Raw genomic sequence first — 20,200 nt, forward strand, 5'->3', positions numbered from 1 at the left:
TATGTACTTACCCTGATGACATACTATTCGTTTGGTGTATGATAACAGTAATTTAATTATTGGTCAGGTCAACCTTACACAATCAAACGAACAACCCAAAAAAAAACTTCTCATAGTGATAACCTGATCCATCATGAAGTGTTAGAGTTTATCATAATTACCATAAGATATAAAACTATAGGTTTCCGAGGGGCTCGAGAATTTTGATCAGCCTAACATCATTACATTAACAGCCTTTAAAGCTAAATTATACTTCATTCTCAATCGGTGTAATCACTACTACAGCTTTCGTTCTCCTTTATTTTATTTTTTTTCTAACCAAAGCAAAGGTTAGTCCCTAATTTGTTTGGACCACACACACAAACAATACATTTTCCAAAATTAAAGCTTGGAGTGATCTTAAAGTTTGGTCTCATCAAATTATTCACATGACACAGACAGATATTTCCTTTAATTTCTTATATTTAATATTTATGAAACTTTACATTATAAAACCCTTAGATAATTAATAGACAGACAGAGTAATAGAGTGTATATAGCAAAATCAGATTAATGATCATCTTAATTTTTTGTTATAATAGAATTATGAGCAAACAAGAGTGGACATAATCATTACGATTACCATAGGATCAACATCAGAAAGATAGAAAAAACCTTAGCCCATAATAATGGATGGGAATGCCTCAAAGGACCCCTAGCATCAACTAATATGTTTTTATACATTACATGCATTTGATTTTCACTCGCTTAATAATGATCTTCCCCAGCTTTACACGCAATTAGTAGAATTAATTAACCCGATTAAATCAAATACCCTTTTCTCTACCTTTTCTTTTTGTTTGCATCATTAACTACGTACATTCACTGCAGTATTACAACTGCAAGAGCGCTTCTCCTTCTTGTTGTTCCTTGTGACGAAGAGAAAGAAAGAGAGAGAGAGGAGAAAAAATGGGACTTGTTACAGTCGGAGAATTGAAGCCAGCTTTCACAGGAAAGAGAGGGTTTCGTCTCAGTTCAAGTATCAGGCATGCCTCTGAATGGTAACACTTAAGACTCTGTTCCAAAAAAACAGTTTTTGTAATTATTGTTACCAAAAAAAAAAACAAAGTATGTTAGTGAAAATGGTTCTTCTTGTGTTGTCTGCATTCATATATTTGTTTTCTCGACGCAGATTCGATGATTAAAACTGTCAGAGAAAACGAATTAAACATTTGTTCTTTCTGATGAAATTTCAGCTAAAGATTCAATCTTGTGTGTGATGTGAATCTGTAGCCACAAGTTATTTTTCTTTATATCACTGTTCATCAAAACCAATAATTTCTTCATCTTCTTTTGTATCTATGTGGAACATATCCGTACATTAACAAGTCATCTGGTTCTGTCTTCACTTGAAAAAGTTTGATGTAGACAAAACCTTAAAGGTCCCTTTGTGAATCTGAAAAATGTTTTCAAAACCAGGAAAAGAATACACTATTTTTGGCGATAAATTTCACTGTTTCGTTATCCGAGAATCTTAGCGTTGGAGTCATGGAATATAGAAGCACTTCTTATATGATCGTCAAATTCAAGTCCACACAGATCCCTTCATTCATATGTTTCATAAATCCTTTTGGTTATATAAAAATCTCGGAACCTTAATGGATTTTTATCTGTTTTTGCAGGCCGATCTCCGATGTCTCTAGTGATCTTACAGTTCAAGTTGGATCTTCCAGTTTCTGTCTTCATAAGGTAAAAAGCAAACACACGAACCTTAAAAACAGAGCATCCTCTGTTCTTGAGTTGTATTGAAGTTTTTGTCGACTGTTGCTTGTTGTTTTCATTTTCTCAGTTTCCTCTTGTGTCTTGGAGTGGAAAAATCCGAAAGCTTCTAGCAGATCCAAAAATCTCTAATATTTGTCTCCCGAATGCTCCGGGAGGATCTGAGGCTTTTGAGCTCGCAGCTAAGTTTTGTTATGGAATCAACATTGAAATCAACCTTCTTAACATAGCTAAGCTTCGTTGTGCATCTCATTATCTTGAGATGACAGAGGATTTCTCAGAGGATAATCTCGCTACCAAAACAGAACATTTCTTGAAAGAGACAATCTTCCCAAGTATCTCTAATTCCATCGTCGTTTTACATCATTGCGAAACCCTAATCCCAGTCTCTGAAGATCTCAACTTGGTGAATCGGTTAATCATAGCTATTGCCAACAATGCCTGCAAGGAACAGCTAACCTCTGGTCTTTTAAAGCTCGATTATACGTTTTCAGGTACAAATATCGAACCAGAAACTCCATTAGACTGGTGGGGGAAGTCACTAGCTATTCTGAATCTTGATTTCTTCCAGAGAGTTGTCTCTGCGGTTAAGTCCAAAGGGTTAAGACAAGACGTGATCAGCAAGATTCTGATAAGTTACACGAATAAGTCTCTTCAAGGGCTAATGGTTCGCGATCCGAAACTGGAGAAAGACAGGGTTCTTGATGTGGAATGTAAGAAGAAACAGCGATTGATTGTGGAAACAATAGTGAGGTTGCTTCCAACACAAGGAAGAAGAAGCTCTGTTCCAATGGCGTTCCTTTCAAGTCTTCTCAAAATGGTCATCGCAACATCATCATCCGCTTCCTCAGGATCCTGTAGATCAGATTTAGAACGAAGGATCGGTCTACAATTGGACCAAGCCATCCTCGAAGACGTCTTGATTCCGATAAATCCAAACGGAATCAACAGCACCATGTACGACATTGATTCTATCTTGAGAATCTTTTCTATATTCTTGAACCTTGATGAAGACGATGACGAAGAAGAAGAAAAACATCATCGTCAATTTAGAGACGAAACAGAGATGATCTACGATTTCGACAGTCCCGGGTCTCCAAAACAGAGCTCAATCTTAAAAGTATCAAAGCTAATGGATAACTATCTAGCAGAGATAGCAATGGATCCAAATCTCACAACTTCAAAGTTTATAGCTTTAGCAGAACTCTTACCAGATCATGCTCGTATCATTAGTGATGGACTCTATCGAGCCGTTGACATTTACCTCAAGGTAAGAAAATCATCAATCTTTCTTTCGTTCTTTGAAATTGCCAAAAGTACTCATATAAGGTTGTTGTTTTTTTTTAATTTGTGACAGGTTCATCCAAATATAAAGGATTCGGAGCGTTATCGTCTCTGTAAGACGATAGATTCACAGAAACTATCACAAGAAGCTTGTAGCCACGCGGCTCAGAACGAGAGATTACCTGTGCAAATGGCCGTACAAGTGTTGTACTTTGAGCAGATCAGACTTAGAAACGCAATGAGCAGTACCATTGGTCCTACTCAATTTCTATTCAGCAGCAACTGTCATCAGTTTCCTCAACGGTCAGGAAGTGGAGCAGGTAAATTACCTTTTTACCCCTGTTGTCAGACCTCTTTTACTAAACACCCCCATCTAATGTAAGTCTAAAACCTTTTTTGTTTGTTTGTATGTTTTGCTTGAATCACAAGGAAGTGGAGCGATATCCCCAAGAGATAACTATGCGTCGGTGAGGAGAGAAAACAGAGAGTTAAAGCTTGAGGTTGCGAGGATGAGGATGAGATTAACGGATCTAGAGAAAGATCACATCTCGATTAAGCAAGAACTCGTGAAATCTAATCCAGGAACTAAGCTTTTCAAGTCATTTGCTAAGAAGATAAGCAAACTCAATTCTCTCTTCAGTTTCAGTAGCCTTAAACCTTCCTTCAGTGGCAAGGCAAGTTCTGAGAGTCGTTTCTTGTTTCAGAGAAAAAGACGACACTCTGTTTCTTGATTTTTAAAGAACTGAGTGTTTTTTTTTTTATGTTGGGGAGTTTGATTTGTGATTGCATATGTTTTTGTATAGCTTTAATGCTTTATAGTTAAAGAATGAGTGTTTTTAATTTTTTATAGTTGTGTTTGTGAAATGTGAGCAATGGACCGAATTGGTGTTTTTTCCGGTCTTTGGCTATGTATAGATGCGCTAAACACGACGTCGTATACTCTTGCGAAATACGACGCCGTAATACTCTGGTAAAAGTACGACGTTTATGTCTGTGGTAATACGACATCGTTGATCTCGCGTTTGACGACGCTGACTTCTTTTACATTTTTATGGTTTCAGACTTTCAAGTGATATGAGTAATTAATTCTCTTCAGTGAAATATGAAAAGTCTATTTTTTTTTTAAAGCTTTAATTTGTTTCAGAACTCTCAAATTGATAATATATCAGAATTTGCAGCAACTAGATAATTTATTGCACTAAACTTCGATTATATTACACGACTAAAAAACCTTATAGAAAAAATCAACTTCAGTTCACAAAAATTGAAACTAATTCATCTCTTCACTGCACATTTTGGGTAAGTAGAATCCAAGACTAATCCAAAAACCTATAGAAAACAATATTTTCCTTTTAACTTGAAAACACAATAGATAATGATAACGTACGAACAGTTTACTTCTATATACCAATCCATGAACAGCCGCTACATCACATTTTCTACTGACTTTGTATGACTTCAAACTGTAGATACTATACAAATATTACATAACATATGAAATATTTTGTTATTTTTTCTTGAATATTATAATGTTATAAGAAATGCACCATAGCACAAGGCAACAAAAACTGATAAATCACTTATATGTAATATATATCAGGTAATTAGGTAAATGCATATGATGCAAATACGATTTTATTCCTATTACACAGTTGCGATTGCATTCAAAACACAAAAGCGAAATTGTATCCACAACTGCTTTTTTCTTCTTTCTTCCTGAACTTACACCTATATATATTAATATATATGCTTCAAACATTGATCATCTCGCGCAGTGTTTGAAGCATAAACACATAATATATGTTTCAATCACTGATCTATACTAAAAGATATATATATATATATATATATGCATCTCGAAATGAAAACATTACGCGTTTAATTAATTTGGGATTGAAAGTCTTAAATCCATATGGCTCCAGCTCTTCGGAGCAACGAACCTAGTTGGTTCCTGACTTGAAGAGACATAAGCTGATTTGCACCACCGACGAGCTGTTGTCCTATAAAGACAGCTGGCACGGTCGGTTTGCATCCAAGCTCGGCCAGTGCTCTTTCGACTTCTGCTCCATTAGACATCGCATCTAGCTCGTACACCGTCGGATTCGCACCGTATCCAGATATAAGCGACTTGATTGTGTGACTCATACAGCACGAGGTCTTGCTGAATATCACCACTGGCTTATCTTCTAACAAATTTGATATCTTCTCCATTGATATTGTCTGAATGTGTGTGTGTACGTGTAAGTAACTATCTGTGTAAAAAAAAAAAAAAGTAACTATCTATTGTATTGGTGTAAGTTTATTTCTGTGTATTGGTGTAAGTAATGGGGAGATTTGGTTTGAGTCTGGATCAAGGAAAGTCATTGCTATTTATAGATGAACTTCATTTTGGTAAAATAAATAACAGCCCCTCTGATTTTACATGATTTGCTTATCAAACCCTATATTGTTTTCAATTAGTGCTTTATACTTTTATGTTGTTCATCGGTACGTAATATTTTATTTTAATAAGGGTAAGTTGAAAAGTTAGAATATAATTTTCTAAACTCATTTTCAGTTACAAGTCTGTTTATCCAAACCCTAAACTTCAATAAAAGTTTCCGCGGGGGTAATAAGCACATTGAAGAAATATTGGGGCCGGTTTTCAATATTTCTCTTTTCTGGGACTATTTTGTAAAATAAATAACTGAATGAAATGACACAACAAGAGAAAAGTTGAAGAACACTGGAGAGCCTATCAGAAAGAGAACCACAATCAACAAAGCTGATTCTATCTCGTTTTCGATTTTCAAGAAATTAATATAAATTATTAAAAGAAAAAAAAACTCAATGTATACATTAAATGGAATAATAATAGCAATATATACCATGAAAGAGCCATTGTCGTTTATGTCGTACAAGCTGGAGGAGATCACGAGGAAGATGCTCCCTCTGTACGTTCGGATCATTCTACCGACAAGAAAAGAGAACCAATCTATATACCTTCCGAACAATCGCAATCGCAATCCATAATGATATGGTTAATCTTATATATACGTTAATATATGCCCATTAGTATGTTATTATCCCGATAATGGAAACTTGAAGTAGTACTCAAAACCGTGATCATGAATTTTTATATTTCCCTAAAAATTAATGTGCCTAAATACACCCAACTAATTAAACTACAACGTTAATTAGGAATTATGCATGATAGAGAAACTTGTATCATATATTAGTGATCTTGCCGCTTTCAATGCGATTTATAAAAAAGTTAATTTCACGTGTGTGTTTTTCTTCTTCTTCCAGTTATGCATAATCAATTACTCCCTCATCGTTCCACTATGTTATCAATAACACAAAATAGTCTTTTGAGTATTACAAAAGGTAAATGATTCATATATATGTACTTGCTTCAATCAGTATTTTAATGATTCTATCGTTCACATGTACGTCTCTCCATCTCCCACATGAACTTTGCCATGAAAATGGTTTGATTCATAACTTCATATCTGAACTATGCCCTAAAAATGGTTTGGTTCATAACTTCATATATTTACTTCAAGTTTTTAGACTTTATTTCGCTCGACCATCCAAAGTAGTCCAAACGTACGAGGATTCCTCGTCGAGGACTTAGGACTTCGAATCTAGAAATTATACTTATTAGGAGAGTTACGAAATCATTAGATAACTTAAGGCTAAGTGTGGAGAGGCCTTTAGAAACCAAATCTATTTCAACCCTATAACAGATACGCCGGATGATACAAAGATAGAAAACGTAAATTACCAATAACATATTCATTATTTTGGGGTTAAAGTTAAATTGCATTAAAAATAAACAGAGTTATATACACTGGAAAGGGAAAGGACTGGTTTTTTTTTTCATTAAACAAAAGAACAAAATACAGTAAAACCTCTATAAATTAATAATGTTGGGACTAAGACATTTTATTAATTTATAGTGATATTAATTTATCTATAAATTAATAATTATTATTTTATAGTGTAAATTAATAATTATTAATTTATAGATATATTTTTAATTGTTTATTTTTAAAAAAATTATGAATTGGAACAACTATAGCAAAATAAGATTAAACTTTCGGATGTTATAAATTTTATGGTTTAGGAATTGAACTTGTAATATTTAGAAAGCACTATTTACAATAAATTACAAATATTATAGAAAAATTGACTTATACACATGAGACACATAAATTCAAATCTATGAATAATAATATCAATTCTCCTATTTTAATAATCTGTCAAATTATCAAATTGTAAATGATGCATATCTAAAAATTAAAACTTTAAATTTAATTATTTGTATGACATGTTATAAAATATTTTAGAGATATCATTATAGGTTGAAAATACAACATTACAATTGTTCTATAGAATTGAGCTTTAGGAGAATATATATAATTATTAATTTATGATATTATTGGGACCATATTTTATAAGGAGATTTCGAAAAAATTATTATTTTATTATCTTATCGAATATTGTTAATTTTTATACTGGCCCGACTTAGGACCAGCAAAATTTATTAATTTATAGTGTTTATTAATTTATAGAGTATTAATTTATAGAGATTTTACTGTATTCTTTCTTTTAGAGTAACAGCAAGGAATGAAATTAAAATTCAAAAAAAATTGGAAACGTGAAAATGTCCAAACCAGATGGTGAGGAACGTGTCGTTGGCAGAAGAAGGTCTCGTTCGATCAAACACTACCGAGAACATATTCGACATGAAGAAGAGATTACAAATGGACCCAACTTGCTTTTAATTTTTGGAAACGAAATTTCTATTATTTATCTCAGTATTGTAAAATAATGTATCAAATAATATCCAAAGAAATTATGCGTATATGCGGGGAAAATGTAAAGCACCGTAAGCTGTTTTAGATTCCAATAAGGCAAGAACGTGATAGGCCACGTATCTCTCTCACACATATATGAGTTTGCACATTTATTCATATTTGAATTCGATGCTTTTGCATGGATGAATAATATATAATCTCTTTTCTTTCTTTCCTTCCTCCCTAGTTCATTCGTATATATATTTCAAGATCCCTTGTGGTGTATAAAGTAAATTGGCTCTATGGAAATTCGAAAGGCCGCTTATTTTACATGAGGTCACACATAAAATGTTGTCTTAATTAGATCTGTCTTAATCCATAAATCTAATTAATCAACACATCAATCGTATTATTTGTAACACGATTCTTACAAAAAAAAAAAAAAAAAAATCAGACATTAATTATATATATATATATATACCATGATGAAAATTCTCTATTAGTGAAATGACTACTATTACAATCACAAGACACAACATTACAATACAACAAACAATGCAGTTTCGTAGAGAATATTTTCTCACACATTTGATTTCATTTTGTTTACATATTTACTAAACTATGATATTACTGCACAGAGCCAGTGAGAAAAAGAAAAAAAATGCGGTTTAGCCAATGATGTTGTCATCTCAAGCACATAAAAAGAAGTTTTGATCATGTATATATATATTTTACGAGTTATTAGTTCTTTTGTTGCGTCTCTATAGTTGTGACTTGTGACGGTGTATGATGGTAAAGTGTCGACATGTATATATGACCATATTGTATGAATAAGTTTCCTAGTTAATCAAGAAGTAACGGTAACTAACGGTAAAAAAATAGAAAACTCGATAGGAAAAGTCCCAACTAAGAGGTTAACTAAAATTATTAAGTTCAAGCTTAATCCAATTTATCGGACACATTAGGTCCATTCAACCCTACCGTATCACACCATATTACTTTTAGCTAAACAAAGCATAAAAGAAACTCTCGCTATCATGGAGGAACTGCCTCCTCTCCTGACATTCTATTTCGAGTCCTCGATAGAACAACCCGGGACATCGTGCTTGCTCATCAGCACTCTAAACAATGCAAGGGACTCTTGTAAACCTTAAGTTCCCATATAACTAACAGGTATCAACAAAAAAAAAAAGCATAAAAGAAAAACCTTAAATTTTGTAAAACCAATGGGAAATAAATTAAAAATATAGTTAAATATGGGATTAGATATAGAGTTAGACCATTCGAACTGTCCAGATCCTGGCCCAGTGGGCCACTAGCAATTTTTTTTTGAGTCAGGTGGACGGTCAACGGCGTTTTGGAGGATGACGTGGCTATTACATAAAATAATAGTTTTGTTTTTATTATTATCCTCTGCAAGTGCAACTACTGCAATGGGATCACACTCGTCTTCGTCCTCGAGAAGAAGGCAGTCACCGCTTCGCTCGATTAAACAAAAAATAAAATCCCAACCTTTTTGATTCGAAACTCTTAGTGTGTAATTCATAATAAATTTTCATCTTTAAAAAAAAAAATACTCTTTAGGGCTATTTGAGTGATAATTTTAATCTGTTTCACCATATCAATGGAGGTTTCTTCTTTCTCCACTGTACCCAGCAGATACTGTAATTCATACGCCTCTGTTCCAGGTTTGTTTCTCGATTACAAATTTTATTTCTTTATCGGAGGATTTCGATTAAGAAGAGCTTACTACTCCCGCTTACATTATTCTCGATTCGTATTGCAGAATCGTCTCGTTTCAGAGGATTCAAAGTTCAATCATGGGACCAATCTCTTTTTCCTGTTCATTTGAGCTTACGGACTAGAAGAAGAAACCCTCGTAATCTGGTGTGTTTGGTTTTTCTCTAAATTAAACAAGTTTTGATTTTTTAATATTTGAGTCTCTTGCGATTTGCTTAATTAATCATCTTCTGTGAATTAAAAATCGACTCCTGCAGATTATTACTTGCAGTCAGAAGAGAGATGTCACTGTTGTCGATGGAAGGTACATCCCTCATTGATCAGCTGATTTCTAGACTACCTGTATATTGTGTATAATTTATCAAACTACAAGTCTCTGCTCACTGCTTCTACCATAGTATTGAGACACTTTTCTTCACCTTTGAAGTTGTATGGATGAGATATATGATAAGTTGGCTGAACGTCTTGTCCCTACATCAGCATCAATGTTTAGCCCAAATGTTAAGTAAGTTTTTTTTTTTTTTTTTGCTACTGTTGGAAACTCTCTTGTTCCTCCTGACTGTTCTGTTGACTCGTGTAGACGTTTGGTTGGTTTGGCTGGTCCTCCTGGTGCTGGAAAAAGCACATTAGCAAATGAAGTAGTACGTCGTGTAAATAGGCTATGGCCTCAGAAAGCTTCTTCTTTTGATGCTGAGGTTAATCCTCCCGATGTTGCTATTGTACTTCCCATGGATGGGTTTCATTTGTATCGTTCGCAACTTGATGCAATGGAGGTTGACCTTTATTTGATTTTGAATAGTTCTCTCTCTCCCTTACTCTTTGTTTTTTAACCAGACTTTTTAATGTCTCTCTAGGATCCCAAAGAAGCCCATGCGAGAAGAGGAGGTGAGATCTGTCAGAGTTATCTTCTACGTAAGGTTTCAAAGTGTTCAAAATTGGTCTGACCCCTTTATCCATTAACCAGCTCCATGGACTTTTGATCCGGCACTATTGCTCAACTGTTTAAAGAAGCTGAGAAACGAGGTAAAGAGATAGTTACAAGATTTTTTGCTGACCTTAGAATCTTGGAGTTACAACACTTGCATTAGACTCTGATTAGTTTTCAAGCTGTCCAGGGCTCAGTTTATGTACCATCATTTGATCATGGAGTTGGAGATCCAGTTGAAGAAGATATCTTTGTTAGCCTCCAGTAAGTAGCTTCCCTTCCTAAACCGGTTGAATCCTTATTCAATAGTATCATATAATGGTTTTATATACCTCTTGCCGAGACGATCAGTTTTTCTTTGTGTCCTCTTTTTACAGGCATAAAGTGGTAATTGTAGAAGGAAACTACATCTTGTTAGAAGAAGGATCTTGGAAAGACATCTCGGATATGTTTGATGATAAGTGGTAAAACTAATGAAAAGTGTTTTTACTTAAGTTTTAGATCTCAATATTACCAATTATAATATCTTCCATCTTCATTTGAAAGGTTCATCGATGTCAATCTGGATACAGCAATGCAACGAGTTGAAAACCGGCATATCTCAACTGGTATGTAGTACGAACTACGAAGTCTTTTTCATTTCTTAAAGACTCGCAATGACCTTAGAGAATCCTTGATTTGTTTAATATGTTTCTCCTTTACGTACTACAGGTAAACCACCAGATGTTGCTAAATGGCGGGTAAAAGCTCCGACTCTACTCTGCAAATATTCAGTTATATGGTTTCTCAATGGTTGTTCAATGTAGTAGTAGCTACATTTTTTTTTTTTTTAAACATTTTGATGGCAGGTTGATTATAACGACCGACCCAATGCCGAGTTGATAATAAAGTCGAAGTCGAATGCTGATTTACTGATCAGATCTATTAACTTTTGAATAAGCTTTCTTGCATGAAGATGGTTTGGCTAAAGACACTCATTTTCTTGCATCGGAAATCTTTTTCAATAAGCAATTTTCTTTGCATTAAACTGTGTGTATTACTATTTATTTCCAATGTTCTTGCAATGTACCCGGATTTTGTTCGTACATTGTGTTTTCTTTTACACTCCTAATAGGCAAATCATTGTTTTTAATAATTAATAATAGGCAAATCATTGTTTTTAATAATTAATTGCCAGTCCAGCTCCCAACTATATAACCATATCATTTTGAACAAATTAAATAATCTTATCCAAATTAGTGCAAGAAAAGAAGAAGGGAAAAATCATAATACAACGAACACTTTTTTCTTTCCTTTTTTACATAATAATTCAAAGCGATCCCACAACCTTCCATTACTACTGCTACAGAGCTAGTTTACTACCCTTACCCTCAAACTCCCACTAAAGTCTTTAAAACAAAAAGAGTGACTTTCATCAAATTGATAGAATATTAGCCAAGCAAGTAAGTGAGAGAGCCTTTTTCCTCTTTTGACAATTCCCATTCTTACTTCTTTACTGCACAAATCCTACTTAGATTCCACCTCCAATGTCTTTTTACTTACCTTTCATCAGTCACAAAAGTCTAGATAGTGGGAAAAAGAAGCAAAATGTCAACATTCAGCTGAGGAACGTTGGATGCTGTCCCATAAACAAAATCTATGGTGGAGGATTCATCTCTGGTTTGACGATTGAAGAAGATGTGTCTGGTGGCTGAGAATGGTAAATCGCCATTGCCAATGAGATTGGAATTATGCAAAGAGCCTTTGATTGCAATAGCTGCATCGCTGCTCCTACGTTTTCTTCCATCAGCTTAGCCACTTGCCGCTCTGTCCCATCGTTTGACCATTTCTCCCACACGGCCTGCGTCTCATCCTGAAGAAAAGTTTTCAAACCAGAAGCCAGTGAATCAAACCCATTACCAAAAGTTCTCTTGTTTTATTCTCTCTTTTAAGTCTATCTCTCTCTCTCTCTCTCACTTTAGTCTAACCTCAATTGATGACGACAATGGCATTTCAGTGACTAGTGGTGCGACAGCACCGGCTCCACCAAGACGACTCATGCTCAAGACCTGCCCCAGTTGACCAGACATAAAGCTTATCAAGGGAAAACAATTATCAAAGCCCATCATCATTACATAATATTCTTCAATGTTCTCATTAACTTTATTATCGTAGTCCTCAATTGTAATGATTCTCCATGGGAGAGAAGCAAGCAATAAGTGAAAGAGACTAATGTCAAAAAAACACCCAATCATATGCTCTTTGATTACTCTTTATTAGTATTGGATTAAACAATTGTTAATCTTTAATTCAGATTAGAATTTTGGTTGAATAGAGTAGGTGGTGGTGGGGACCAAGGATTTATACCACCAAATCCTTCTAGATGTTTTAAATAATCTCTCTTTTAACGATAGCATTTTAAAGAAACCAGAGGACTGAAACTGAAAAACGACTGAGGTTTTACCTTAACTTGGAGCCTGAGAAACTTAACATAATCGACAATCTCATCGATCATAGCAGCCCTATCTGTCTGCAAAAAGAAAGCAAACGCAACAGAAATCTTTATTATTCACAATTCCAAAGTTTGTGACTACCCCAGTTTCTCTATTTGCCATTTACAAAGCTTCTCTCTCATTGAGAACGCCAGTATTCTGATTAGCTTTGAGCTCTTTTTCAAGCTATCTTTGCGATATGAGAACAAAACCCTTGAAAAATTCATACAGCTGAAGCTTTAGGCAAAAGATACCAACCTTGTTAACAGTAGGTACAAGTTCCTGCAACGCCCTGATCCGTTCTGCTATTCTTTCCCTACGCAGCTGTTGCAAAGCAAATATTATTCATTCAGGTAAAGTCTCCGTAAGCAAAGATAAAGCCGAACTATCTCAACTAATAGCAATAGCTGAGGCTTTGATCAAACATTAGACATGAACGAGATTGCAAAACAGAACAGAAGATTATAATAAAGTGTATCAAAAATATTACCCTCTCAGCGATGCTATGTGGATCGGTGGCCTGACCTCGCCTAGCCCTAACTCTCGGTCGAATTGTAGATTGCTGATGCGGCATTGGTGGAGCTGGCTGTGACATTGGCTGCCCATGGTAAACCTTTCAACAAAACACACACAAAAAGGAAGCAATAACATTAAAAAAGAAGCTTAAAATCACTTTTCACAAGATAAGAGCATGTGAAAATATCACTTCAGCTTTGTCGAAATTATCCACAAGAGAAATAAATATTGGACTATCTAATTTTGACAGAAAAGAAGACTCTTTTATGCTAAAGTTGCTTACAAAGTTAATTTTTAGTTAAGAAACCTCACAATCTTCAACTTGGGGTTTCTTCACAAACAAACGAAAATCAGAAAAATCTCACCAGTCTGAGCCAAAAACTATCAATTTTAGACCTAATCCTTTGGCAAAATTCAACCTTTCTCAGCTGGGTTTTCTCAAAAACGCAACTTTTTTGAAACCCTAAAGATTTTTTTTTTACTTTCATCGAAAACCACAAACACAAACACACACAGAACAAATAAAAAAGAAAAGAAAAAGGGTGAAGAGTTCAAGAAGAGAGAAGCTTACAGGTTTGATAGAGGAACATCGGTTATCAACAACATCGTCTTGGAAACGTTTCCCAGAAGGAAGAACACCTTCAGGTTTAAGAAAGCCATGTCCTTTCCCTTGATCGAGGCTTAATCCCAACGGAAACATATGATCATGAAACCCAACAGGTCCAGGTCCAGGTCCTCCTCCAATGGCACCCATGTTGTGATTATGATGATTCCCTTCGTCGCCTGCTGAACCACCGAGCTGAAGCATCATCGGAGGTGCGCTTAACCCTCCGCCAATTCCAGAAAGACCAGAACCAGAAGAAGCGGAGAAGTTGGAAAGACCGAGGATCTGCTCGAAGAAATCGTCGGTGGGAGATGGATCGGAGATGTTATCATGTGGGTTGTTGTTAGCCATGGAAACGACTCAGTGGTAGGGAGGGTGAGTTAAAAAAAAGAAGAAGAAGAAGATAGCGAGTTAATATAATAAATAGAGAGAGGTGAAAGAACAAGTTTCCATGGGGGAATCTTTGAGAGGAGTTTGTGTTAGGTGAAGAAGGAGAATGATGATATTGATGATGATGCTTAAGCTAATGAGGACGAAGAGACACAGACGAGAAAGGATCTGACAAAAAGACTCTCACTTTATGCTCTCTCTCTCTTTCCTTTTTTTTTTTTCATTTTAAAAAAAATATTATTTGCTTGAGAAAAAGGACCTTACTTTATAGCTATTTTCGTTTTTGCCCTTATTCTTTGTTTAAACCTTCCAGAAACTTGAAGTGGGCTTTTTTTATTGTTTTTATTTATAAGTGGGCTTTTAGGTTTTGACTTTGTTTAACTTATTCACATCAGTTTAAGAAAAAGCTCCTACTAATAGAAAATACCAAACTCTTTTTAAGGAGAAAGTTGGAAATTAAAAAAATACAATAATGTTTTGTTATATTTTAAATTTGGTAATGGGAAAATTCCACGTATTGTCGGGTTCGTCATCATCATCTCGTTAGTGGTATTAAAAAATAATAATAATACACCTTTTGTCGTTTTTCTAAAAATTTAGCACTCATGGAGTAAAGTTATCTCTTTTCCAATACAAGAGTGACACGTCTGAGTTATTGACATATGATAATATTACCCACTTGCTGCTTCTGAAACACTCCCATACTCAGTTTTATCCATCTTGTATCTGTTGTCTATCAGAATTAGGAGTTTGTATTTTTCATTAAAAAAATTGTTTTGTTGGATCAGTATTGTTTTGGGATTCTTGCAAGAAATATAGTAGTAGTATTGTTTTTTTTTTTCTATTTAATCAAATCTCTCCTCTCCCCTTTCCCATTAATGGTAAATGCAAAACTACATTTCAGTTGACCCCACAAATAAAAAAAGTTTTAAAGAGAAAGCCAGCCACGGGCGGTATTTCTGACCGGCAAATGTCTCCGACAACTTCGGCGACTTAGGTGGTGCAAAATCGACGAACACCAAAGAAACTACATTGACGAAACAAAACAAAACAAAACAAAACACAAGAAGCAGAAGAAGAACACAAAAACAAAACATAAAAAAAAAAAGAAACAGAGGAGAAAAAAGGAAACGACGAGGAAACATAAACAAATAAAACAACCCTCGTTCTTCCCTTTTCTCTCTTCAAGTCTTTGTCTTTTCTCTTTTCTTTAATTTCCTTTAAATAAATAAATAAATACATTAATCGTAGTAATAAAATGGGTTCAAGTAAACTTAAACGAGCCATAGGAGCCGTTAAAGACCAAACCAGCGTCGGTCTTGCCAAAGTCAACGGTCGAAGCGCTTCTTTATCGGAACTAGACGTTGCCATCGTCAAAGCGACTCGTCACGAAGAATTCCCTGCCGAAGAGAAATACATAAGAGAGATCCTTAGCCTAACTTCTTACTCACGCAATTACATCAACGCTTGCGTTAACACGCTTTCGAGACGCCTTAACAAAACCAAATGCTGGACCGTTGCTCTCAAAACCTTGATTTTGATCCAACGTCTTCTAGGAGAAGGAGATCAAGCCTACGAGCAAGAGATCTTTTTCGCCACTCGCCGTGGGACCAGACTTCTTAACATGTCTGATTTCAGGGATGTTTCTAGGTCTAATTCTTGGGATTACTCTGCTTTCGTAAGGACTTACGCATTGTACCTCGACGAAAGGCTTGATTTCAGGTACGGGTGCTCGAGATCCGGGTTTCAATTAGGGTTTCAAGTTGAATGTGTATTTAAAAAGGTATTTGTGACCAAATTAAGATATTTTTTTATTTTCGATTTTTGAGGATGCAAGCGAGACACGGGAAGCGTGGAGTTTACTGCATTGGAGGAGAAAACGATGGAGATGAGAAAGATCAAGCCGCGCCTGATCTCTCCACGGCTATCGTGGTCAGGTCACAACCTATCGCCGAGATGAAAACAGAGCAGATTTTCATCAGAATTCAACATTTGCAGCAACTTCTTGACCGTTTCTTGGCTTGTCGTCCTACAGGTACATACACTACTTGCGTCTCACGGTTCCTCTCTCTCTCTCTATTTATTTTCTTGGGTAAAAAGTTATGTGTGAACAAAAAAAAAACATTTTTGGATAGGTAATGCGAGGAACAACAGAGTTGTAATTGTTGCTCTGTATCCAGTAGTGAAGGAGAGTTTTCAGATATATTACGATGTAACAGAGATAATGGGGATTTTAATCGACCGATTCATGGAGTTAGATATTTCTGATTCCATCAAGGTCTATGACATTTTCTGCTGGGTTTCGAAACAGTTCGAAGAGCTCGATCAGTTCTACTCTTGGTGCAAGAACATGGGGATCGCACGGTCTTCTGAGTATCCAGAGGTAGAGAAGATTACACAGAAGAAGCTTGACCTCATGGATGAGTTTATAAGAGATAAATCTGCTTTAGAACAGACCAAGAACACAAAATCTACTAAATCTGAGGCTGATGAAGAAGAAGGTGATGCGAGAACAGAGGAAGTAAATGAAGAGCAAGAAGATATGAATGCAATCAAGGCCTTACCCGAACCTCCACCAAAAGAAGAAGAAGAGGAAAAACCCGAGGAAGAAGCAAAGGAAGAAGTGGTAATAGAGAAGAAACAAGAAGAGACGATGGGTGATTTTCTGGATCTTGGGAATACAAACGGAAATGAAGCAGCAGAAGCTGGAGATAGCTTGGCATTGGCTTTATTTGACGGGCCATACGCGAGCGGTTCAGGTTCAGATCCTGGTCCAGGATGGGAAGCGTTTAAGGATGATTCGGCCGATTGGGAAACAGCTTTGGTGCAAACAGCAACAAACTTGTCCGCACAAAAGTCGGAACTCGGAGGAGGCTTTGATATGTTGTTGCTTAACGGAATGTATCAGCATGGCGCTGTAAACACAGCCGTGAAAACATCGACCGCTTATGGAGCCAGCGGAAGCGCAAGCAGTATGGCATTTGGCTCTGCAGGAAGACCAGCAGGTTTTAAAGAAACATTACTTTGCTCTGTTTTTGAAGTTTCTATTATAACTTTGCTCTGTTTTCGTTTGCCTTATGATGATTTGACATGAATTTTCTATCGGTTACAGCAACTATGCTGGCACTTCAAGCACCCGCAACGGAAAATGGAAGCAGCGGAAACAGTAGCAGCCCGGTTCCCATGGATCCATTTGCAGCGTCATTGGAGGTTGCGCCGCCACCATACGTGCAAATGAATGATATGGAGAAGAAACAGAGGATGTTGATGGAAGAACAGATGATGTGGGACCAATACTCTAGAGATGGAAGACAAGGAAACATGAATCTAAGGCAAAACCAAAACCAAAACCAACCTTACTCTTACACACCTCAATACTGATTGTGAGCCGTAGATGGAGCTCTTCCTTAAGTTGTGTCAGCTTTTTGTTTTGTCTACCAATCAGTTTGGTCTCATAGATCTACAAATGGCTTTGATCTTTTTGCAAATACATTTATTTACTAATGGCTTCTGTAATTGTAATATCTGGTTTAACTTTAAAAGAAAAACCTAAAATATGTTTTGACATCACAATTAAATCTAATCTCTCTGGAACAAGCTCTAATGCTTCACACCATAGCTTTTGTTTGATTTGCCTGCAGAAACAGATAATCATTATTAATAAAGATCCTCAAATATCTTGTTTGAGAAGTTATCTTGTCAATCACAAAAGGTTTCAATTCTTACAGAATTCAAAGCATGGTTGTTTCATAACAGGATCATCTTCGATCTCCGGAGGCTCCCGGCCAAACATCATCTTACAGCTAAGATCATTAAAATCTGCAAAACTCGATACAAATGTTAATTAGTGTTGTCACATTTGTCTCTGTTTGAAAAAATTAAAAATGATTGCTTGTGTCTTAAGTCAATTCGTTGACTTCTTAGAAAGAATGATCACACATCATTAAGGGTCTACTTGTAGTTAATGGTGTCCTTAGTGGTGAATCAATGGGACCCCTAAAGATCACATTTAGCCTCCACAAGTTGAGAAGTGCAGGCTAATATTTTCACAATATAAATAAGTTTGAGATTCAACTGTTTTATTTATATATGCCTAATCTTCCTGTTTCAGTGATTGCTATTATAAACTAGAAGAGAAATAGATTCCGCGTAGTACCTGGCTCCATGTAGATAGGCATTCCAAGTGAATTTTTCATGAAGATTTGGGATGGAATTTTACAAATATGAGTGCACATACCAACACAATTTGACTGCTCAAGAAACCTACAAAATAAACAACATTCAAGGACATGCATGATATGAGTTATTGATCTCAACAAGTGAAATTATTGTTTAATTTGTAGTTTCTGTAATGTAATGATTTGTTTATGAAAGAATGATTTTGATATTTTTCTGAAGTTTAATGATCAGATGGGGGACCAAAGAGAGAGATTATAGTTAACCTGCACTTCTCTATGAACACAACACTCTTCTCTTTTCTTCCATTAACCTCCGTCTCCCTCACCTTGGCAATGAAGTTCTCGAATTAAAACTCATGAAAATATTAATTTCTACTCAAAAACAAGTATCTTACCTCTGAAGGTCCAACAAGCCAAGCGAAAGATATTGTGGTGAATAGCGCAAAGAGCTCCCTCGAGAGTTTTGAAGGTGGGAAGAGCATTTTGATCTGTAGATTCAGCAAGATAAGTTGGTGTAATATGTTCATTTTTTGCTGCAACTTGATCTAATTAAATCCATTAGAAAACTTACCAAGGAGCTTATCTCTGCTGGTAATGCTCTGTCCAAAGAGCTAAGAACAAGCTCATGTTGTTGCTTGGTGTCAAAGTTACGCGCAACCCTAGTGGCCGTATCTACTAACCTATCATAATCGGTACTCATGGTGCTACTACTACTCATCCCTGAAGAATGTTTTTTCAGATTTCTTCCTCAACAAGTATATATGAAGTGAATTAGCATAGGTTCAAAGAATAGATGTGGGATACAAACCTGCTGCGTCTTGAAGATTCTTTGAGAGATATTTAATTGCAATTTTCGAGAAGAAGCTGTCCTCAATATTACTCACATTCTTCGTATTCGACGGCTCGGTTACTGCTGTCTCTTTTGTAGCCTTGAGTCCGCCGGAGTAGATGGGCTTTGAACTGAGAGTTGGGGAAACGATTGAGCGTCTGTCTAAGCCACTTCGAGTGCGGGTATCGTTGAACCGACCCGTGAAGGTGAGAATCTTGGTATGAGAAAGTGATAGCTTAGTGTTCATCATTTGGTCTTGTTGTAAAAGAAGAGTTATGGGCAGAGAAACTTGTTGCAGGTTCTTTTGTTTTTCTAAGGCCAAGAATTGACGTCTTCAAAGTATATATATGGCCTTGAATGACTCTGTATCTTTGTTTTTTTTTTGTCTTTATCTTTTACCTTTAATACAAAAATTTCTTTCTCTTTTAATTCAAAAGAGAAAAGACAGTCCTTTCAAAGAAAGAGTAAAAAGAGAAAACAATGAAACAAATATTTAGAAAATACTCTTCTCTTTTTTTTTTCTTTTTTTCTTTCTGAAATTAAACCTCGAATGGTAACATAAATTTTCTACTTTTTTTTTATGCTTTCTTTGGCCATTTGTCCTTTTTTGTTATTTTGTTTCTTTTCAATTTATGACGTATAGATCTTTTCAAAGGCTGAATGGTAAAAGTGTTTAAAATGGTATATTATCTTCTTTTTTCGTGAAAATATATCATCATTTATA

The 20,200-nt window shown here is 35.5% G+C and overlaps 5 protein-coding genes and 1 pseudogene across 7 annotated transcripts; 3 read left to right on the forward strand and 3 right to left on the reverse strand.

Annotated features, from left to right (window-relative positions):
- Nucleotides 1–724: 724 nt before the first annotated feature.
- On the forward strand, nucleotides 725–4,088 carry LOC104760248 (BTB/POZ domain-containing protein At1g03010-like). 2 transcript variants are annotated; one of them, XM_010483147.2, is made up of 5 exons: nucleotides 725–1,040; nucleotides 1,662–1,728; nucleotides 1,829–3,028; nucleotides 3,116–3,362; nucleotides 3,472–4,088. In XM_010483147.2, exons 1-5 carry the CDS (start codon nucleotides 949–951, stop codon nucleotides 3,771–3,773), a joined length of 1,908 nt encoding a protein of 635 aa, XP_010481449.1. In that variant the 5' UTR covers nucleotides 725–948; the 3' UTR covers nucleotides 3,774–4,088. The 2 variants fall into 2 exon arrangements, with proteins under 2 accessions (XP_010481449.1, XP_010481456.1); XM_010483154.2 differs by lacking the exon at nucleotides 725–1,040 and adding an exon at nucleotides 1,397–1,568.
- Nucleotides 4,089–4,686: 598 nt separating this feature from the next.
- Nucleotides 4,687–5,363, reverse strand: LOC104760263 (monothiol glutaredoxin-S1 pseudogene; annotated as a pseudogene).
- Nucleotides 5,364–8,938: 3,575 nt separating this feature from the next.
- LOC104760272 (putative uridine kinase C227.14) lies at nucleotides 8,939–11,623 on the forward strand. 2 transcript variants are annotated; one of them, XM_010483173.3, is made up of 12 exons: nucleotides 8,939–9,511; nucleotides 9,610–9,710; nucleotides 9,821–9,867; nucleotides 9,991–10,068; nucleotides 10,144–10,336; nucleotides 10,418–10,448; nucleotides 10,528–10,586; nucleotides 10,679–10,752; nucleotides 10,866–10,952; nucleotides 11,035–11,096; nucleotides 11,200–11,228; nucleotides 11,337–11,623. In XM_010483173.3, the coding sequence occupies exons 1-12, from the start codon at nucleotides 9,448–9,450 to the stop codon at nucleotides 11,421–11,423; spliced, it is 912 nt and encodes a 303-aa protein (XP_010481475.1). In that variant the 5' UTR covers nucleotides 8,939–9,447; the 3' UTR covers nucleotides 11,424–11,623. The 2 variants fall into 2 exon arrangements, 1 of the variants encoding a protein (XP_010481475.1); XR_015594758.1 differs by having other exon boundaries at nucleotides 9,183–9,511; nucleotides 10,663–10,752.
- Nucleotides 11,624–11,754: 131 nt separating this feature from the next.
- Nucleotides 11,755–14,819, reverse strand: LOC104760286 (transcription factor bHLH7). Its single transcript, XM_010483193.3, has 6 exons — nucleotides 14,047–14,819; nucleotides 13,450–13,572; nucleotides 13,218–13,283; nucleotides 12,932–12,997; nucleotides 12,456–12,536; nucleotides 11,755–12,340 (listed from the first exon to the last, which is right to left on the reverse strand). Exons 1-6 carry the CDS (start codon nucleotides 14,428–14,430, stop codon nucleotides 12,125–12,127), a joined length of 936 nt encoding a protein of 311 aa, XP_010481495.3. The 5' UTR covers nucleotides 14,431–14,819; the 3' UTR covers nucleotides 11,755–12,124.
- Nucleotides 14,820–15,346: 527 nt separating this feature from the next.
- Nucleotides 15,347–18,039, forward strand: LOC104760294 (putative clathrin assembly protein At1g03050). The gene is made up of 4 exons (XM_010483203.2): nucleotides 15,347–16,191; nucleotides 16,299–16,504; nucleotides 16,605–17,474; nucleotides 17,582–18,039. Exons 1-4 carry the CDS (start codon nucleotides 15,728–15,730, stop codon nucleotides 17,848–17,850), a joined length of 1,809 nt encoding a protein of 602 aa, XP_010481505.2. The 5' UTR covers nucleotides 15,347–15,727; the 3' UTR covers nucleotides 17,851–18,039.
- Nucleotides 17,948–19,801, reverse strand: LOC104760304 (beta-carotene isomerase D27, chloroplastic-like). Its single transcript, XM_010483212.3, has 7 exons — nucleotides 19,456–19,801; nucleotides 19,219–19,367; nucleotides 19,043–19,135; nucleotides 18,912–18,973; nucleotides 18,626–18,732; nucleotides 18,196–18,288; nucleotides 17,948–18,104 (listed from the first exon to the last, which is right to left on the reverse strand). Exons 1-7 carry the CDS (start codon nucleotides 19,724–19,726, stop codon nucleotides 18,070–18,072), a joined length of 810 nt encoding a protein of 269 aa, XP_010481514.2. The 5' UTR covers nucleotides 19,727–19,801; the 3' UTR covers nucleotides 17,948–18,069.
- Between the last annotated feature and the right edge of the window lie 399 nt (nucleotides 19,802–20,200).

Source organism: Camelina sativa, chromosome 3 (genome assembly GCF_030686135.1).
Source record: "Camelina sativa cultivar CO46 ecotype springtype chromosome 3, ASM3068613v1".
Taxonomy (NCBI): Eukaryota; Viridiplantae; Streptophyta; class Magnoliopsida; order Brassicales; family Brassicaceae; genus Camelina; species Camelina sativa.

Bases quoted from the DNA above. Each gene is read 5' to 3' on its own strand.
- LOC104760304 (XM_010483212.3), bottom strand. From the start codon at position 19,726: ATGATGAACACTAAGCTATCACTTTCTCATACCAAGATTCTCACCTTC. The intron at 18,733-18,911 runs GTTAACTATAAT...TTTATTTTGTAG, and splicing joins GTGTTCATAGAGAAGTGCAG to GTTTCTTGAGCAGTCAAATT. The intron at 18,289-18,625 runs GTACTACGCGGA...CGAGTTTTGCAG, and splicing joins GCCTATCTACATGGAGCCAG to ATTTTAATGATCTTAGCTGT.
- LOC104760272 (XM_010483173.3), top strand. From the start codon at position 9,448: ATGGAGGTTTCTTCTTTCTCCACTGTACCCAGCAGATACTGTAATTCA. The intron at 10,449-10,527 runs GTGAGATCTGTC...TCCATTAACCAG, and splicing joins AGCCCATGCGAGAAGAGGAG to CTCCATGGACTTTTGATCCG. The intron at 10,587-10,678 runs GTAAAGAGATAG...CAAGCTGTCCAG, and splicing joins TAAAGAAGCTGAGAAACGAG to GGCTCAGTTTATGTACCATC.
- LOC104760248 (XM_010483147.2), top strand. From the start codon at position 949: ATGGGACTTGTTACAGTCGGAGAATTGAAGCCAGCTTTCACAGGAAAG. The intron at 1,041-1,661 runs GTAACACTTAAG...CTGTTTTTGCAG, and splicing joins ATCAGGCATGCCTCTGAATG to GCCGATCTCCGATGTCTCTA. The intron at 3,363-3,471 runs GTAAATTACCTT...TTGAATCACAAG, and splicing joins ACGGTCAGGAAGTGGAGCAG to GAAGTGGAGCGATATCCCCA.
- LOC104760286 (XM_010483193.3), bottom strand. From the start codon at position 14,430: ATGGCTAACAACAACCCACATGATAACATCTCCGATCCATCTCCCACC. The intron at 13,284-13,449 runs GTAATATTTTTG...GCTTTGCAACAG, and splicing joins CACATAGCATCGCTGAGAGG to CTGCGTAGGGAAAGAATAGC. The intron at 12,998-13,217 runs GTTGGTATCTTT...TTCTTTTTGCAG, and splicing joins TTGTACCTACTGTTAACAAG to ACAGATAGGGCTGCTATGAT.
- LOC104760294 (XM_010483203.2), top strand. From the start codon at position 15,728: ATGGGTTCAAGTAAACTTAAACGAGCCATAGGAGCCGTTAAAGACCAA. The intron at 16,505-16,604 runs GTACATACACTA...ATTTTTGGATAG, and splicing joins CTTGGCTTGTCGTCCTACAG to GTAATGCGAGGAACAACAGA. The intron at 17,475-17,581 runs GTTTTAAAGAAA...TATCGGTTACAG, and splicing joins CTCTGCAGGAAGACCAGCAG to CAACTATGCTGGCACTTCAA.